Genomic DNA, 17,146 nt, shown 5'->3' on the forward strand with positions numbered 1-17,146 from the left:
ATAGTTTAGTACTCCGTAAAAGTCCTTGGAAGATTCAAGCATGTAAATTCCTGGAGTAGTGGATCTCAGATCTTTACACTGCTTACCTCTAATATCTTCTGAGGGTGCTACTCTAACAATTCTTCCTTTCTTTGAATTTCCACCTAAGATATGAGCTAGAGAAAAATGTGGCACCTCCACATGATGCACAAGACGTATGTTAGAATGTGATTTTAATTTTCTTGCTGTTAAAGAAACTTCTCCCCACAAGAAGTTGAAGGGAAGCAAGTGCCAGGAGACGCAAACTGCGGTGGGTTTCTTAGGCAGTTGCTGTTGTATTTTGGAAGCTGTAAGTCATCCTAGCAGCATTGGAGTGATAAACATGTACATGCTGTATGCACTTGGCTGTAGGCACTCATGCAACACTGCCGAGATGCCACACAGCAGTAATGCTGGTGCTGGAGTGTTCTGGGGTGGAGCAGGAACTGAGATATTCCTGGCTCTGTTTCCCTTCATTCTCTTCTAGGAAACAAACAAGCAAACAAACAGCAACAAAAAAAGCCAAACCAGGGACCCGTGTACAGCAATGAGTCTCCAACATTTTGTAATATAATAAAGACAAAAGTTGATGATTTCTAATTGTAGTGGGGAAAAAAACATAAAAAAGGCGCCCCAAACCCAGTGGATTACACAAAGCTCTCCATCCGTCAAAACACTTGAGTGCAATCTTTTGCAGAAGAAACATTGCAGGAACAGAGGAGCAGATGGGAACAGGAGTGAATGAGATCAGTTTTACAGTCAGGCTTCTCAGGCTTTCATGTCTCTACACGCATTTCACTGCACTAGTAAAAAGCTTCTGGTTTTTTTCCCCCTTCAAGACATCTTTGGCAAAGATAAGCACAGTCCAAATGGCTGCTACCGATAACATTTTCACATTCTGTGCTGCAGCTTAGGTTGTAGCTGATTTACCAGCTTTTTGTGTACAAGGGGACATTTATTCCCCTCTTGACTAAACTGATGGAGCAGTTTCTTTCAGGTAACTTTTTCTGCAGGGTGTGGAATGTGTTAAAGCAGGTTTGTGGCATTTATGTAAGGGTGGAATTTTTTTAATCCTTATCTGCATGTCATCTTCTGGATTTTCATATTTGCATGTAGGGGGGTTTTTTGTGTTTGAGAAAGCTGTGCACTGTTTTGCCTGTCTTGTTGCTTAGAACAGGTCCATGAGGAAGACAAAATCGGTACCATCCCTCAAACTTTGGGGACAGAGGAGTTGCAAAATCAAATTTAGCAGCTGCAGTCATCTTCATAATGATTTTGAACTGCTCACAACTAAACAGCTGTAAATTCTGAGTGTATATGAAACAATAATGTGACCTAAAAAGACACACATTTTAATATAAGGTGCAGCCTTTTGATAAATCTGGTCTTTTGTTCTTTCCCGAAGAAAGAAAATAATTTCATTTACCTATTTTTTAATATGTTTCTTTTATTAATGTTTTCAATGACAAGTGATAAATAAGGGGTCCTCAGAAGTCTGCGACAGGTAACAGTTGCTTTTTACAGGCTTGTGTTCAACACATTGCATATGTGGGTCTCAAATACTTTATGCAGAAACAGAAATGTTTCTTTTCAAGTGCTGGGGAAGGAGGAAGTGTTTTGACAAGTCAGAGATACATAAAGCTTGTGCCTGGGGCCTGTTCTATAAGCAATTACAAAAGAAACGAAAGATAAACCCCACCATCTCATTCTCTGTGACCTGTGCAAATGGACATGATGACAGAAGTCTGAGAGCCTTAGCAGAGCTTTATCCAGTCTAATGTTGTATTTCTAGAGTTCAGATTGTAGAATTTCTGCAGTGGAGCCATGGAGCATTTGCTTTGCTGAAAAGGTGAAAGAACATGAGGAAGACTGCCTTCCTTCCAGCTCAGGTTGCCTGACAGACATTAACCATGCAAATCATGAGATGGAGAAGGAACTTTTTCAGAGTTTGAACAGCATATAATGTACTGTAATCATGCATTTCAAGTACCTTTTAAAAGATTCAAACTTGTTTACATTTCTTCATAAAACTGAACTCTGGCATTAAATGTGGCTGAGATTCCCTATTGCTAAATAAGACAAACTCTAAAAGCAGTCCACTTGCTATAACATGCAACATTTATAGTAATGATGACTAAATTAAATGTTTTTTCTTCCCAGACTTTTGAAGAAAAATTGGTCTTCATCTTCAAAACTTACCCAGGTGTCGTTAAATAATTTTGTGGCTTTCTAGCTGTGCTTTCAAAATGTTGTTGCAGTTCTCCTCCTTCCAGAATAAAGGGTGGTAGAAAGTCTATTTACCTCATTTATTAAATTTCACACAGTTAAATTAAGTGTAATAAGAGCTTGATTCAGATCCCATTCATTTCAACAGCAGTCTTTCCACTGAGTTTTAGTCAAGGCTTAAATAAAGATCAGAAGGTGATCCAGAACTCATTTACATCTACTATGTTCTTCTGCTATTCCTTTAAACTAAAATATTACTGGAAGCCTTTCAAACCCAGCAGCATGTATTAACTTGCTTTCTTGTCAACATGCACAAATATCTAAATTTAGGCTGGAAGTCTAATGTGTTAGCATTTATTCCCATGAACACCTAGTAGCCGAAGACAAACTTTTAAAGCTTTTTATCAGCTTTTATTTGTTCTTTGTAGTTAGCTGACGGGAGGTTTGCTACTTAGAAACTTAACAGTACCTTTATTGTTTGAAGCAGTAAATATTCTTTATTTTAGTCCTGTCTGCAGTTTTTATCTTGTTTTAGTCTTGTTCGAGAAGGTGATCTCGTTCTTAAGGGACAAGATGTCTCCTAGGGAATTTTGGGGCATAGATCTTTCTTCCTGTAACTTTCCAAGTTGAATCCATAGGAGGCTGGAACCAGCTTCAGAGGAAGTGTTGGGTAGCGATGCAGCTGTACAGGCCCAGAGGCTTGATGCAGCATTCACTGTGGTTGCTGGCAGCGCTTACCATGTCTTCAGCGAACAGAACCACGCACAGAAGTAGATGAGGTTATCGTGGAGGTGGGCACAGGCACTTCAAGGCAGCCAATGAAACATGTGTGGTTACTGTTGTGTTTCCAGCAGTTCTCCACATATGTTGCAGTCTCTAGAGAGGTCAGTCTGCTTATCTGGGAGAGATACATATATATGTGTATTTTTAATCCTATATTTATTGGTGAAAAAATAAGGATGTGTTACATTCATAATAGCAAGCTCTTAGTCTTCTACTTTGAATCAGCTGTAAGTGTTTTCTCTTGCCCTTTTTGAGCCAGTGTGCGAGTGCTCACATAGAATTTACACCTCAGGGGATTCAGAAATACGTGAATGAACACCACATCTTACTGCAACATAAGACTTGATTTAATATAAATAAAGAAAAACATATGACTTTTTTCATTGGAAGGCACAAATTAAAATATGCGATTACAATGTTTTAAGAAATCCCACATGCTAAAATGTTCACAGTGTATTTTAATGCCTTTAACACTCATTTCTCAACACATTTTTAAACAATTTTAAACAATTCAGTGGTGATGTAACTAGCAACTGGTCCCACATTTTCATGGGCACACATCTTCAGTTTCTTTTTATTGTGCTGTAAAATCCTGCTGCTCTGTAGATGTTGCCAGAAGAAACAACAATGAAGAACATACTCTTTTTTAGACCCCGGAACACAAGACTTATTTATGCATTACTATCCACTTGTTTTCCCAGATATCCAGTTGTAGGTCTTGAGATGCCACAGCCCTTTCACACATATCTCACCAGATTCAAGGCTTGGTGAGCCATGCCCATTGTTGGAGGTCTCTTGGCCCCTTGCTGCTGTGCTCTGTGCAGATCTTTACACCACTTGCAGCAACACAGAAATTCCCTGTGGATGCCAGAACCATTGTATTTCTATGGGCCATTTCCCAGGGCTTGAACCTCGTATGAATGGGGCTGCATGACAGTCCTTCTCACGCTGCAGAGGTCTGCCCAGCACAGCAATATTACTTTGTTTGTAGTGTGTGAAGCTGGAGGGCAGGAGGGCTGCAGCCATGGACTGTTAGCAAGGGCCTGTTGTACCTGGTAGACTCATCCTTGCGGGAAACAAACCATTGGAGCGCACAGAGCCTGCTGGGGCTGACACTAGGGTCTGTTGCCCCTTGTGTGGTCTCGTTTGGGGTACACAAGTACAGTACCTGACAAACTTACTTTGGTCAGTATGTGGGTTTCATGGAGCGTGAAGATCACCGTTCTAAAACACAGGCATGAGCAATGCTTTCTCTTGTAGGACCCAGAATAAGTTGGATAGCAAAACTTCCATCCAACAATATCAGTATACCACCAAATCTGCCTTTCCCCCGTTCTCTAATTTCCTCCACAGTGATTCCCAAAGCCTTGTTCCTCTCCATAGCACTTAGTGGTGTTTCCCTGTGCTGTACACCACTTGGATACCTAAGCTGTGGTTGACATTTTGATTTGAAGAGCCACGTTTTGCACCTTAGAGCATCCATCTTCAGTTGTTCTTTGTACACAGGGAACTGTGTGCCTAAAAATGGCAAGTTATGGCATGAACTCATTGTTTTGCCCATCCTGCTCCTGATAGATTTGTAGGGCCAAGCTCATCACCCTGCGCTGTTGGGTTCACATGGAGAAACTTCTGAGGGGTGACCTCAAAGTCCATGTCAACTTTAAATAGCAGCATCACTATAGCCTGAGTTTCTGTAAAGGTGGTTAAAAGGGCGGGAAGGTGCCTCTGTGGTTTTCTGCACAAAATTTATTAAGTGTTGTGTGTAACACTTAAACTAGTCATTATCATTTGTGTATAAATGTGTGCATATGTTTGCATAGGGGTTGAAAGATATGAAGTTCCCTTATTCTTGATTTTTCCTCACTAATAAACAGTAGGAATAGCTTGTTCATTAAGTTCACTAGTAATTACACTTGTAGTAGATCTGGCCTTTAATTGAGCAACAGCTCAAAAGAGAAAGCCCCATGCAAGCTCTTAGTTACCTTTATAGCAGCCTCTCCAAAGGATGCCAGTGGGAAGAACAACTTAGCAGCAGCACCACAACTGCTGGTGAGGACATCTTAGGGAGGTTGACTTTCTAGCCACTATTCTCAATAAATAGCCTACAAAACTCAAGGCAAATCATAGTGCACTAGCCGTTGGCCATATGTCAGGAACATGAACTGAAATGTAGCTTGGAGAAAGGCTGAAGCCTGAGTGGAGCATCCTGGTACCACTGGGAGTGGGAGCTGCACCAGGTGGCATCTGCTTTGCAGGGGCAGGAGACCCCTCTAGTGCAGAGGCCACCACTCGGTCACAACCAGAGATTAATGCCAGCTTCTGCCTCCCTTCACTCAACATTTTCCCACTGATGCACCAAGTGGCTGCTCTTTTCTGTTGCATCAAGCAATGCACTGGTCACATCGTACTATTCCCAAGTCCTTTTCTGGGCAGTTGCATCCCAGCACCCCATTTTCTATCTAGTATGTGTTCTGCAGTCTTTGATGTAAGACCTTGCCTTTGGCTATAGTTCAAATAATGTTGTTCAGAGGGCTTATTTTCCTAAATTATACAAACCAGCCTGTGCAGGTCATCTGTCCCTCTTTGTTATTTAGAACTGCAGCAATGTTTGTGTCATCTGCAGGCATCCTTTGACGTCTTCTTACAGATCACTGACAAAGCCATGTGAAGAAAACTGGTCTAAATCTGGGTTATCTTTCAGTACTCCACTAGAAATGCCCCATATCAAAATTCCCATCTATTATTTACCTTTAGAAATCAACCTTTTCCCAAACTGTAGAAAATTGCAAGGTGACTATTCCCGTTTCCTTGAAATTCTGCTGATATTTGCACAAAATCCCACGGTTCCATCCTTGGGCATTCAGAGGGGAAAGCTTAAACTCCGGGCTAGCCCTCTCTGTCCTTGTACTTGCTGCAAACTTACACCAGATTCAGTGAGAGAAGAATTTAATCCCCCATCCAGTTCACATTGAAGCCAGTGGAAAGACTGATTTCAGCACATCCTTGTCTGGCCTTAATCTGAAGGATTAATGAAGATACACACGGAATTAAATAATGGCAACAGAGAAGAAAAATAAAAATATTACTAAAAAAAAAAAAGCAGCCTGGGGAATTAATAAGGCTGAATCCCTTGTCAGAAATACTGTGACTTTGGCAAGGTCTTCACTCAGGAGCAAGGTGGTTTGTGTAGGATTCTTTATTCTTTCAGGCAGAGGCACTCACCAGGAATCAGACCATCCAACTGTCATGCTGCCTCTATCCCTTGCAATTCAGGACATGACTTTTGACACTGAAGGGCAGGTCTCCAATCCTAACTGGAGCAAGACAAACCTAAAATTACATTTAGCTGGAAAAGTTGTTTTTGTCAAGTAAATGGAAATAAAAAACCATCTGGGAAAGCTTTTCCTTAAGGCATATTCTTTTTCTCAACTATGGCATTAGTTTTGGTCACTTACGCAGTTACAGTTTCCATTTAAGTATTTTTAAGAGCTCTGCCATTGTTTTGGTCCCAGTGTGTCTAAAAGTTGGAATTAATCTCAGCAACTGCATTACTCTAAACCACACTGTTTGAGCAGGGACTTCCTACAGCCACATGAGGTTGTTTTTCACAATGTTTTAAATAAAAGTATTTGAATATTTGCAAAAATCATTATCTTCTGCAGAAGAATTTCCAGTGCCCAAATGCTGCTGTCATTAAGCTGAAAGTGGACTTTTTAGGCATTGTATGGGTTTGCAACTACTGTTCTCAAGGGAAAACATCTACCTGCATCTGAGCACTGTTTGTGCTCACCTGTTTCCTAGCTTTCCTTTTCATAACTTCTCACAGCACATTGCAGCAGATTTGGTTTTCTTTCTGTGTCATGTGAACTTTCTTCCCATTATGTTAAACACACTCAACCCAGCAACACTGGGTTTCCAGTTTCTCCATCCCTTCTCTCTCTTGTGTTGAGGAAATTGTGAATATAAGAAATGTTTATATTTAAACTGTTGATCACATATAACATAATGTCTCTTTTTTTATTCCAGCCTCTGATATTTCATACCCTGTTTTCTTTAGGGAAACCATTGCATGTTTTTTTTCTCTTTCAATCGGGAAACAGGTTAGTCACGATGGCAAATGTCCTGTCTGCTCTAGTACTTTCTTGTAACCTTAAATGCCATTATTTTGATCATTTGACTGTACTAGCTGCCCTTCACTGGTTTCTGCAGTAGGTTGTGTGGATCTGTTTGATAGCTGCTTACAGCAGCTTTGAAGCTGGTTAAAAGAAATACTTGATATACAGGACCTGCCCTTTTAACTGATGTGCATATTTATGCTTGAATGACACAAGCATCTTCATTTAATTTCTGAGACCCTGCTAGATGAAGGTCAGTGGCAGCTGTCATAAGGGACAAACAGTTTTTCTCCCAGGGAAGAGTGTGGAGGTGCAGGGCATGACCAGGATCCCCTGTGTGTTGTGTAGGGCTTACCCAGGGGCTAAGTGACTGGGTTGGGATGGTGCGATTGCCCATGCAGACCCAAATTGAGCAATATTTCTTATAAAAATATTCCAGTTCTCTTGAAAGTTGTTTCCCCCCCCCCCCTGTACTGTGGTAAAGGTGAATTGGCTGTGGGCAGCATTGATTTTACTATACTGAGTAGCATTATCTCCCCAGGCCTTCAGTGGCAGCTTTGGACCAAATGCTCAGGATTGTACCGCTCTTCCATGAAATACCTAAAAATATCAAAAGTGAAATTACTGCTGACAAGTAGCAAGAGAGAAATATTTATATATGTGCTGGCAGATTAAATAAATATCTCTTATCTCCAAGTTTTGTGTTGTTGTCAGTAATGACTAGAAAACATGTAGAAGAAGCATATAAATTTGTCATATCAGGGCATATATAGTTCTATATGAAGCATGGAAATGGACTTGAATATCTCTGAAATTGCCTTTGTGAGTTATTATTTTGATGTCTGTCAGAGCTGCAGGGAGGCTAACACAGGCTAAGCATGGATAGAAACAGCTGATGATTTAGGGATTGGTGATAATTTGGTTTCAAAGTATTCTCCGGGGTTTTTCTCAAGTCTGGGGCAAATATACCTGACAGGATTGGGACTTAAGTAATCAGAGATTTTCTGGGGAAAAGATGAAAACAGATTTTATTTGTATCAGGGCAATTGCTGCAGGGACTGCTTTATTTAATCTGAGCTTGTATGGATTTGGGAGAATATAGTCATTTAGCATTACAGCTGGATGGATACCTTCTATCTCCCTACCATCACTTGGGGAAAATGCCAATTTAGGAAATGCTTTGGTTTCACTTCACTACTTTGGGCTTCACAAGAAAAATATGGCCAAGAAGCAAGAGAGTGCAGAGGGTAAACCTGTTTGCATCACCTAGAAGTACTTGTTTAAGTCCAAGTCTGTGGCAGAGAAGGGGACTAGCAAGCATGGCTGTGGACACACAAAGGATTTTAGTATCCAGGACAGCCAACCCTGCACTCTTCATAACTGCAAAAGTTCAGCAAGTTTGCATCTATTGGTATAGTGTTCCTCTTTCCTCAGGCCTTTGATTGCTGCTGCCTTATGCAGCATTTGGGACATTTGAGTAATATCTGGTGGTTTTTTGGGGTTTTTTTAGGCTGTCTGTTGAGGTAATGCTGTAACTGATGCAAGATCAGCATCACTTTAGCATTTAGGAATTGCAGCATGTTTGCTAAAATCAGTATGACATAGAATTTAAATGCTTCATGGTGGTAATGCCGTGCTGCAGCCCTGCAGGTTTCTGGGTTGCCTCCATGTCGCAGAAGTGGTAGCTGAGGCTCTGTGGATCCAGTAGATCACGCGAGCTGGGGCAGGAAAACCCCATGCTCCCAGCATGCAGCCCTGCTCTCAGCGCTGTTTCAGACAGCAGCCTCTTGGGATGGCCTCTCTGTGTCAAAACTTTCCAGATTGGCTGTATTTTTATTATATTAGCATTACAGATAAAAGCAAAACTTTCATCTTTTAGGGTTCAGCCTGAAGTTAAGTTCTCAGCTTTTCTACTGGTCAGGGAAATTGTCACCCTCATTTTTTTACTCTTCTTTTTAGTTGCAGTGTGCTTCAGCCATGTGTAAGTGCCCACATAGAAAATGTATTATGTGGTACATACTTCTATAGCCCCCAGCACTATCACGCAAGTACCCTTGCGCACCATTGACTCCTAAACCTGGATAGTGCTGGCTTTGCTACACATTGAAACGAAAGTGTGTAATGAGTGTATGTGGCATCATAATCTGTTCTTTAGAGGGCAAATAGGTCGAGCTCAATAGTGGTTAAATCATAATAAATTCCATCCACTTGAGCATGCACGTCCCACTTAAAACTCTATGGAGCGAGGCGAGCACCTCGTATGTGCTTTAGCCTCTGGCCAGAGTGGCATTCACACTGTAATATTATATCCAGATAATTGTAGCATGTATCTTTTCAGAACACAGTTTCCATAGGCAAAGAAATTGCAGGAATTATATTATTTGTTAGATGCAAGCAGGCCATTTTCTTTTCTTTCCAAGTGTTCTAGTTGGAAAATTATTCTGTACCTTTGCCTGAGTTCAGTAATACTGCTGCAGGGGGGTTAGCTTGTTTTGTTTGATTAGGGTTTTATTTGCTCAGCTATACAGCTTATGACCCAGGTTCTCATTTGGTAAGTAGTGGAGTGATGAAATTCACTTTGTGGATGTACTTAGATCTCTTTGTAGCAAACAGGGAATTGACCTTGTATCTCCTTGAGCAAACAAAAAATTTTTGCCTGAGGGGGAAAGCTCCTCTATGGTGGTCTGACTGATGCTAGCCCACATACTGTTGAGTTCTTTAAAGAAGCAACTCATTTTCTTCTGCTCTCCAAATCTTAACTAAGACCTCATCTACATCTACTGTTCATTATATAGAAGATGTGATGAGCCTGATGGAGAGGATCAGTGGTTTTGCATATGGCTTAAGAAACCTTTGGTATAGAGCCATGAAAGTGCTCTCTACTTACAGTACAGAGGAAAAAAGTAAATCCTGGAGGACCAACCTGAAGCCTCTTTGAAGCTTGTTATGTCTGGGTTTCCCTCTGCAGCTTCACAAGCAGGCGAGCTCCTTCGCTTCACTATTTGCTTCTGCCTCCTTGCCATCCTCGGAGCTGTTTTGAATGCGTGGGGCACAATGCTGAACCAAATCAAAGAGCTTTTCTGAGCTAAAAATACCCTCTGTCCAATTATTTATTTATTGTCCTGCATTATTTGTAGCTTGGATCAACTCTTTCGCATGGTTCACTGAGTGGTCCCATGGGAGAGGGAGAAGTACAAGAGTAACCATGCCCTCTGCCTGCTGCATCAGCCTTGACCTAATAAACAATGAAAAAGTCTGTGTTTCTCAAGATGTCTGACCCAGGTTCAGAGCTCCAACACTTGTCTGATCCCAAGAGAAGCACATTCAAATGAGTGTAGTTTGTCTTAGGGGTTTTTTTCAGTGAGCTGGACTGTTTTGTTGTACAACCGGACCAGTGCCGAGCCACGTAAGGTCAATCAGGGGCACGGATGGCCAGGAGATACCACCAGAGAAGGCTCCTCCTTCCACCTCTCCTTCAGCTCAGACATAGCATAAACACTGAAGCTTTTGCATCAGGCCTTGTCTTGGGTATCAGGGCAGATCTTTGCTGTTAGCCTCAGAGGTGCAGCAAGAGCACCAGGTCATTTGTGGACCCTGAAGACCTTAGTAGGCTGAGTTACAGAGTTACATGTCTTTATTTCTGTGAGAAGTCTACACTGCACCTGCTCTTGCATTGTGTTTGAGTGCTTTCAAAAATCACACTATTTTAAAGATCAGATATGAGATGCCTAATCTGAGCATCCAAGTTGAGGTTTTTAACTGTCCAAGGATCTCTTATTACTAGGGTTTTTCCTTGGTTGTAGGATAACATTGTTTAAAATTCAAGACGACCTCTGGGACAACTCTTTTACTTTTCCAGTCAGTTCAAAGCCTCTTCACCTCTGTCCCCAACAACACCTTTTTTCAGAGTAGACTACAGTATGACAGTACTTCTAACTTTCTGCCTTCAAAATGTGACCACTCCACAGAGGAAAAAAAAAAAACAAACCAACAAAAACCTTTCTGTGACTCTAGCTCATAATTTGTGGTCCTTGTACTTGAAGCAGAAGGCAAATACAGATTTTAAGCATGAACACATTGGAATAGTTAAGTTTGGAACAGAAAATCCCACTTAAGATGTCTAAAGCAAATGTAAAGAAATTCGAAAATTCAAAGCAAATGTCTTTTTCCACACTTGAGACTTGTGAAGTAAAAAGCAGCTTAGATGGTGTACTCACAGCCCCTGTTATACTGTCCCCATTTACTAGCAATTTGATCTGAAACACTATAATGTTTGTCTAGATGTATAATGAGAAATAACTGAAGAATGTGAGTGAATAGCCTTGCTTTAAACATTGTCCAAGAGTATTTAATCTGTTATCGCTGTAACTCCTTAATGCTGACTGTTCTGAGAAGTAGCACATGTTCAGTGAATGGTTTTGATGATTCGTAAGTGTGCTTTTATCACTGCTTATTGAGTTACTTTTCCTACTGTGGTGGTTTGAGACCTACTAATAAAACATCAGCTGTTCGGTAAATCTTCCAACAGGTGTCATCCTGTGTTACTAGCACCGATAGTTATTTTCAGCTTTGTCAAGAGTCTTTGTTATTTGCTTTGCAGCACCCCACACAATGGTGTTCCAGCTTGTGATCGGTGCTTCTAGGAATTGTGAATTATGATACAGAAGTATCTTTGCATGTATTATTTTCTCCAAGTTAAAAGAATGCAATTCTTTCAGTGTGCTACGGAAAGCTGTGCGGTCAGGCTTGGGTTGCGTTGTAACAGTGATGAGATAAAAGCCTCCTTTTGCTCCCACTGAACAGCAAAGCTGGGCTGAAGCTTTCCACCTGGAAGGGGTTGTGAAGTTTTTTATCACGTTGCCTTGTGTATTGATCTGCTTTCTTCTGTATTAGCATAACTCAGAGATGTTTTCATTTTAGCTATGTAGGGATAGCCCAGAGAAAAACTGTTTGAGTACAAAGTTTTTGGGGGTTACGTGTCGTGTTTTTTCTTCAGCGCAATTTGCATTTTGGTCTTCCATTGCAATCAAATATAGTGGTGATAACTTCTATCAATTCTTCTAGATTTAATAAAGCAGAGTAATATAATTTCAGATGGGGAATTATTTTTCCATCACACTCTTATAAATGTTTGGAATCTCAGTGGTGCTCTGTGTGACACCTCTTCCTTCCCCACCAGCAAAGCAGACAAAGGTGTATTTGTGTGCTAAAGCAGAATATGCCAGGAAATCTCCTGAATCTTATCATACTCCCAAAATGTCAGACTGGCAAGAGATGTGTATGCCCTGGAGGTTCAATTTGCTCTTAAAATCTGGATTTGTAGCTTGAGGGATCCTGCAGGAAGCCCCCACTTTCTTCCACTGACCTTACAGGGAGATCCAACTCCCCCTGAAGTAATGTAAATGGGTCCTCAGGGAAATCGCCTTTGGGGATTTCTAGCAACATACCACTTTCAGTAATGATTGATGTATTAATTGTACTGTATCAATGATGATTGTGCTGTATCAATGTACTCTCCTCAGGAACTGTGTTATGTTTGTGATACAGAAAACTTAGTGCTACTTATGTACAAAAGTCTTGTTTTGGAGTTTTTTATGTAACAGAAAGCGACAGAGGGTTACTCCAGCTCTAAATTCTCGTACGTCTCTGTACCCAGATAGTGCCTGGGAAACACTGCATACTTGCTACACTATTGCCATCAGAGACATGACATGTAACGTTCTTGTTTCTTATGAAACTGATGCTTAACTTACTGTGGTATTTGGGGCAGATAAGTGGGCAACAAGTCTTTGTATTCTTCCTTTCCTTCATGGAGCTTTTTTCTTTTCTCCGCAGTTTGTCAAGGGACAAATAACAAGCTAACTCAACTGGGACATGTGGAAGACCATTTCACCAGCCTGCAGAGGATGTACAATAATTGTGAGGTGGTGCTCAGCAACCTGGAGATTACATACGTAGAGCACAATCGTGACCTCTCTTTCCTGAAGGTTAGTGTTCATCTGTGGTCTTCTCTGCTAAAGGAATCTTACTCCATTTTTTAAGGAAAATGCAAAGGATCAGCTACTGATAAAATTCTGTGGTGATCCAAAAACCATAGCTAGCTAATGTCAGAGCAATTGCAGCTCACAGTCTAGGCATACCTGTAGGCTGCAGGATATGCTCAACTCTACTATACAAATCAGGCTCTTTGAGAAATAGCTTTTCAAGCACTTGCCAGCCTGTAATGGGTGCCATGCAGATGGGTTTCTTCTTATTTATAATTGCAATTGCATCCTTACCCATTGTCTTACTTCTCAGAGAGCAAAAGACTTTGTGGTGCTGTTGGGCAAAGCAAAGCACAAAGTGAGTGGCAACCCACAGATGGCAGATTTTGAAGTGCGGAGGCCTTTCCCGTGCTCTTCAAACAGTGACCCCTTCCCCTGCCATGGTGGTGAGTCCCTCTGTAGCCTGCAGTGCTCACACCCTAAGCAGGCAGGCAAGTCCTATGCAATAACTTCCCACATGGATTCTTCAAGCAATCTTCAAGATAATCCTCTGCACTTGACACATGGGCTACTCCCATCTCAACATTTGTTTTGTGCACGAGCGCCTGAGTAACTATGGCAAGCTGAGGAAGAGGAGGAAAGGACAGGGGATGGATGCTAAAATGCAGCTGCAGCATAGGGAGGAGCACTGTCTGACATGGGCACCTCCAGGTTCTCCACCAGCAAGTAAAAAGCAAGATCAGACAATAAATGGTTCAGACACATGGGTTATAAATATGATGGTATTGCCATTCTTCTCTCCAAAGCACAACCTGACTATGGAGCTCACTGTTCCCAGGAACGTAACAGGTGTCTTGAAAATTCACTGGTAGTCTTCATAGAACAGGAAAATATCCTAAGTGGTAGCCTGAGGGTTTTTCATTTATGGTGATTTTTGTAGGAGATAGAAATGCACACATTTCACAGTGCAAGGCAGGAATTGACCTACATGCAGGAACAGTACCTCACTTGTATTTTTGTTCTGTAAATATATGTTACTTAAGAATGAGAAGCTTACCTGATCTTCCCCTCTGATGAGCAGTGGAGGATCCGCAAGGAAAGGGGCGTGGAAAAGAGAATGTAAAAGCCTGAATCAGATGGCATCTCTGTGCTGCCAATGCTTGGAGGCTAGGCAGTTATTTAAGGGAAGCATCACACTTAGTTGCCATATCATACATGCTTGCCCTGTTTGCCTGCATCTCCTAGTTAGCCCCACTTACCCTTGCTTGGGGACAGAGCAGGGGTAAGCTGGATCTTTTCAATGATACCCTGGTAAGTGCTCGAAGGGTAAGTTTATACCTGCTTAACTGGCAAAGTTTTCCACATAGTCCATTTTTGTTCTCAGATTTATTTATTTTAATGAGATAAAAGGGTTTATCATTCCTGAGAATTGAAAGATGGTGGATTGGAGGGGTGGGAGGTAGAAAGCGATTATTGAAGAGTACTATGGATTAAGCACCTTTTTCTTCTGTTGTTCTCTCAGTCAATACAGGAGGTTGCTGGCTACGTCCTCATTGCACTTAACATGGTGGATGTCATTCCCCTAGAAAACCTCCAGATCATCCGAGGCAATGTGCTGTATGACAACTCTTATGCCCTGGCAGTTTTATCCAATTACCACATGAATAAAACCCAGGGACTCCGGCAGCTGCCAATGAAACGGCTATCAGGTGAGATGAGGGCAAGAGGTAGAGGCATCTCTAAAGCAGACTTCAACTGTTAGCTTATTGGTATCCAGATCCAATTGGATCGCCTCTCAAAGTCACATGCCATCAAATCCTGCTTTAAAAACAAGGATCTGAGTGTCGTTTCCTGATTGCTTTCCCACTAGCCAGTCTTCTTCAAAAGGTGAAGAAAGTTCATAATTTCTCATTGCAGAAAGGTACAGAAAATCCAAAACATCAACAAGATGGTGAGATTCATTTCTGTCCCCCAAACTACCAAAGAAGTATCTATTTGTTATTTTGCATCATTTGATTCCAGTGCATACATGTCAGTATTTTCTGTTAAATCCGATGGGAAGTGGTGATATGTGTGTTAGGGTCTCACGCGGTCTCTGGCTGTGCACACCAGCAGTGCCATCTCTGCTGAGTGCCATGGCCCCACAGGTGGCACCAGGCAGAAAGCCACACGTAGTGGCATCTTTATGGCATCCAAGAGCAGCTGAGTCTCCAGAACCCATCAGTCTGAGCCTGGTGTTGGTTACACTGTTAGGAGTGCTGATGCCATGCAAATTGTCCTTTTCTGTTAGCATTGTGTGACTGAGGTGGAGAAATACGTGCTTTATTTCTGTTTCTTTAGATCAGAGACAGAAGTCTTATGGGTTTGCTTCACTTACAAATTTTTTTTCTTTCTGTAACAGAAATTCTCAATGGAGGTGTTAAAATCAGCAACAACCCCAAACTGTGCAACATGGACACTGTTCTCTGGAATGACATCATTGACACGAGCAAGAAGCCTCTCACAGTGCTTGAATTTGCAAGCAACTTATCTTCTTGTGAGTATTAACTTACCAAAAATGCTATGTGCTCACCCCCTCCACTTCAGACAGTATAATGAACATATCATCTTTCATGCAGTAGGTTTGTGGTCCAACAATTTTTACATGAGGACCACCAAGCCCTGTTCCAAGGGAATTGCTTTCATTTCTGCACCACTGGCCTAAGATAGAATTTTTCATGTTGGTTCAGTCATTAACTCATAGCTCAGCAAAGTTCTTGGGGGTGATTCTCTTGGTTTAAGGCAGTACTCTACATATATATTAATCAAACACAGCTAAGAAAAACATGCACTCATTTGCTTTCCAGCAATCTTCTGTTTACAATGTAAGGCTTGGGTCTAGAAAGCCCATATGAGTACCTTCATGGAGTTGCTTGAAGCCTTTTTAGAGTTAAGGTCCAAGTTGTGTGCTGTAAAACTCAAGTGTTTTGGGCTGCACAGACTGCCCTTGCAAAAGTAATGATAAACAGGCAGATAAATCTGACGCCTCAGATCAGCAGGGAGATGAGGGGATATTTAGAAGTTTGTATAGCGTATGCTTAGAGTAGGCTTAAGCTAATCCTTCAGCCTTATGAGTCCCTTGTAAAATCCCCAGTCATTTCAAAGAAAGGAGAGTTTATTTTCATTTTTGAGCATTTAATTTCTGGCACTATAAATTGACAGGAAAGCGTATTTTCTTTATCTTCTTCCAGTTGCATAATTGCCTGAGCTAATAGCCAACTTCTGCGTTGACTTATTTTTGTGCAGAGCCCAAGCGTAATCAAGGAGTTGCAAACTATACATGTCAGCACAGGAATTTGGCTCTGAACACCCCAGAAATGTTAATCTTTCACTTTTCAACTTAAAAAAGAAAAGGATTTCTTTGGTCCTACACCAGATCAATCAACTCTTGTACAAGTATTGGCATTTGTTCAGCTATTTGATGGATGATGGAGGGAGGGAGAATCACATGATGTTAGCAGGAAGAAACACTTTAGTAGGAAATGCCTTTTAACTGTAGTGAATTCCCTATTAATCTGCTTAGACAGCCATTTATGACTTTAATGATGACCCCATAGTCTAAAATAAGTTGTTTCTCTGGGACTCTGCTTGTAATTAAGAGAAAGAAAGAAAAGAGTAAGGAGGGAGGGGTGGGAAAGAACCAGCACTGAACCATTGAGGTCAGGCAGGGTGTCCATCCACTCTGTCACCTCTCCATCAATTTTCCATCTGCAGTGTAGTCCTACACCGAGGAGTATTTTTGGCAAAGAATGGGAGGAGAGCACAAAGCAGACAAGTCAAATTACTTTGTGGTCGGAGTAGCTGGCGGTTGCCTGTGAATCCAGTTGGATTTGTTTACTTTTTAGAACTGCGTTGTTCAGAAACACTGATTTACATGTGGCCTGTAGTGAGCAGCTGGCACATGCCCGGCTGCAAGCCAGTGGTGACTTGCCATTGCATGCAAACCCCACCAGCAGGAGGGCCAGCTGGGCAGTAGCTGAG

General features: G+C 41.5%; 1 protein-coding gene across 1 annotated transcript in view; it reads left to right on the forward strand.

The window, feature by feature from the left end:
• The window catches only part of EGFR (epidermal growth factor receptor), a 155,782-nt gene that overhangs the window by 99,406 nt on the left and 39,230 nt on the right, over nucleotides 1-17,146 (forward strand). Inside the window, exons 2-4 of the mRNA XM_027715037.2 lie at nucleotides 12,978-13,129; nucleotides 14,649-14,835; nucleotides 15,528-15,662. Coding sequence (XP_027570838.1) covers nucleotides 12,978-13,129; nucleotides 14,649-14,835; nucleotides 15,528-15,662 — 474 coding nt within the window. The remainder of the gene's footprint in view (nucleotides 1-12,977; nucleotides 13,130-14,648; nucleotides 14,836-15,527; nucleotides 15,663-17,146) is intronic.

The sequence above is a fragment of the Pipra filicauda genome, unplaced genomic scaffold (genome assembly GCF_003945595.2).
Source record: "Pipra filicauda isolate LSUMZ 115617 unplaced genomic scaffold, ASM394559v2 scaffold137_size4652046_pilon, whole genome shotgun sequence".
NCBI lineage: Eukaryota > Metazoa > Chordata > Aves > Passeriformes > Pipridae > Pipra > Pipra filicauda.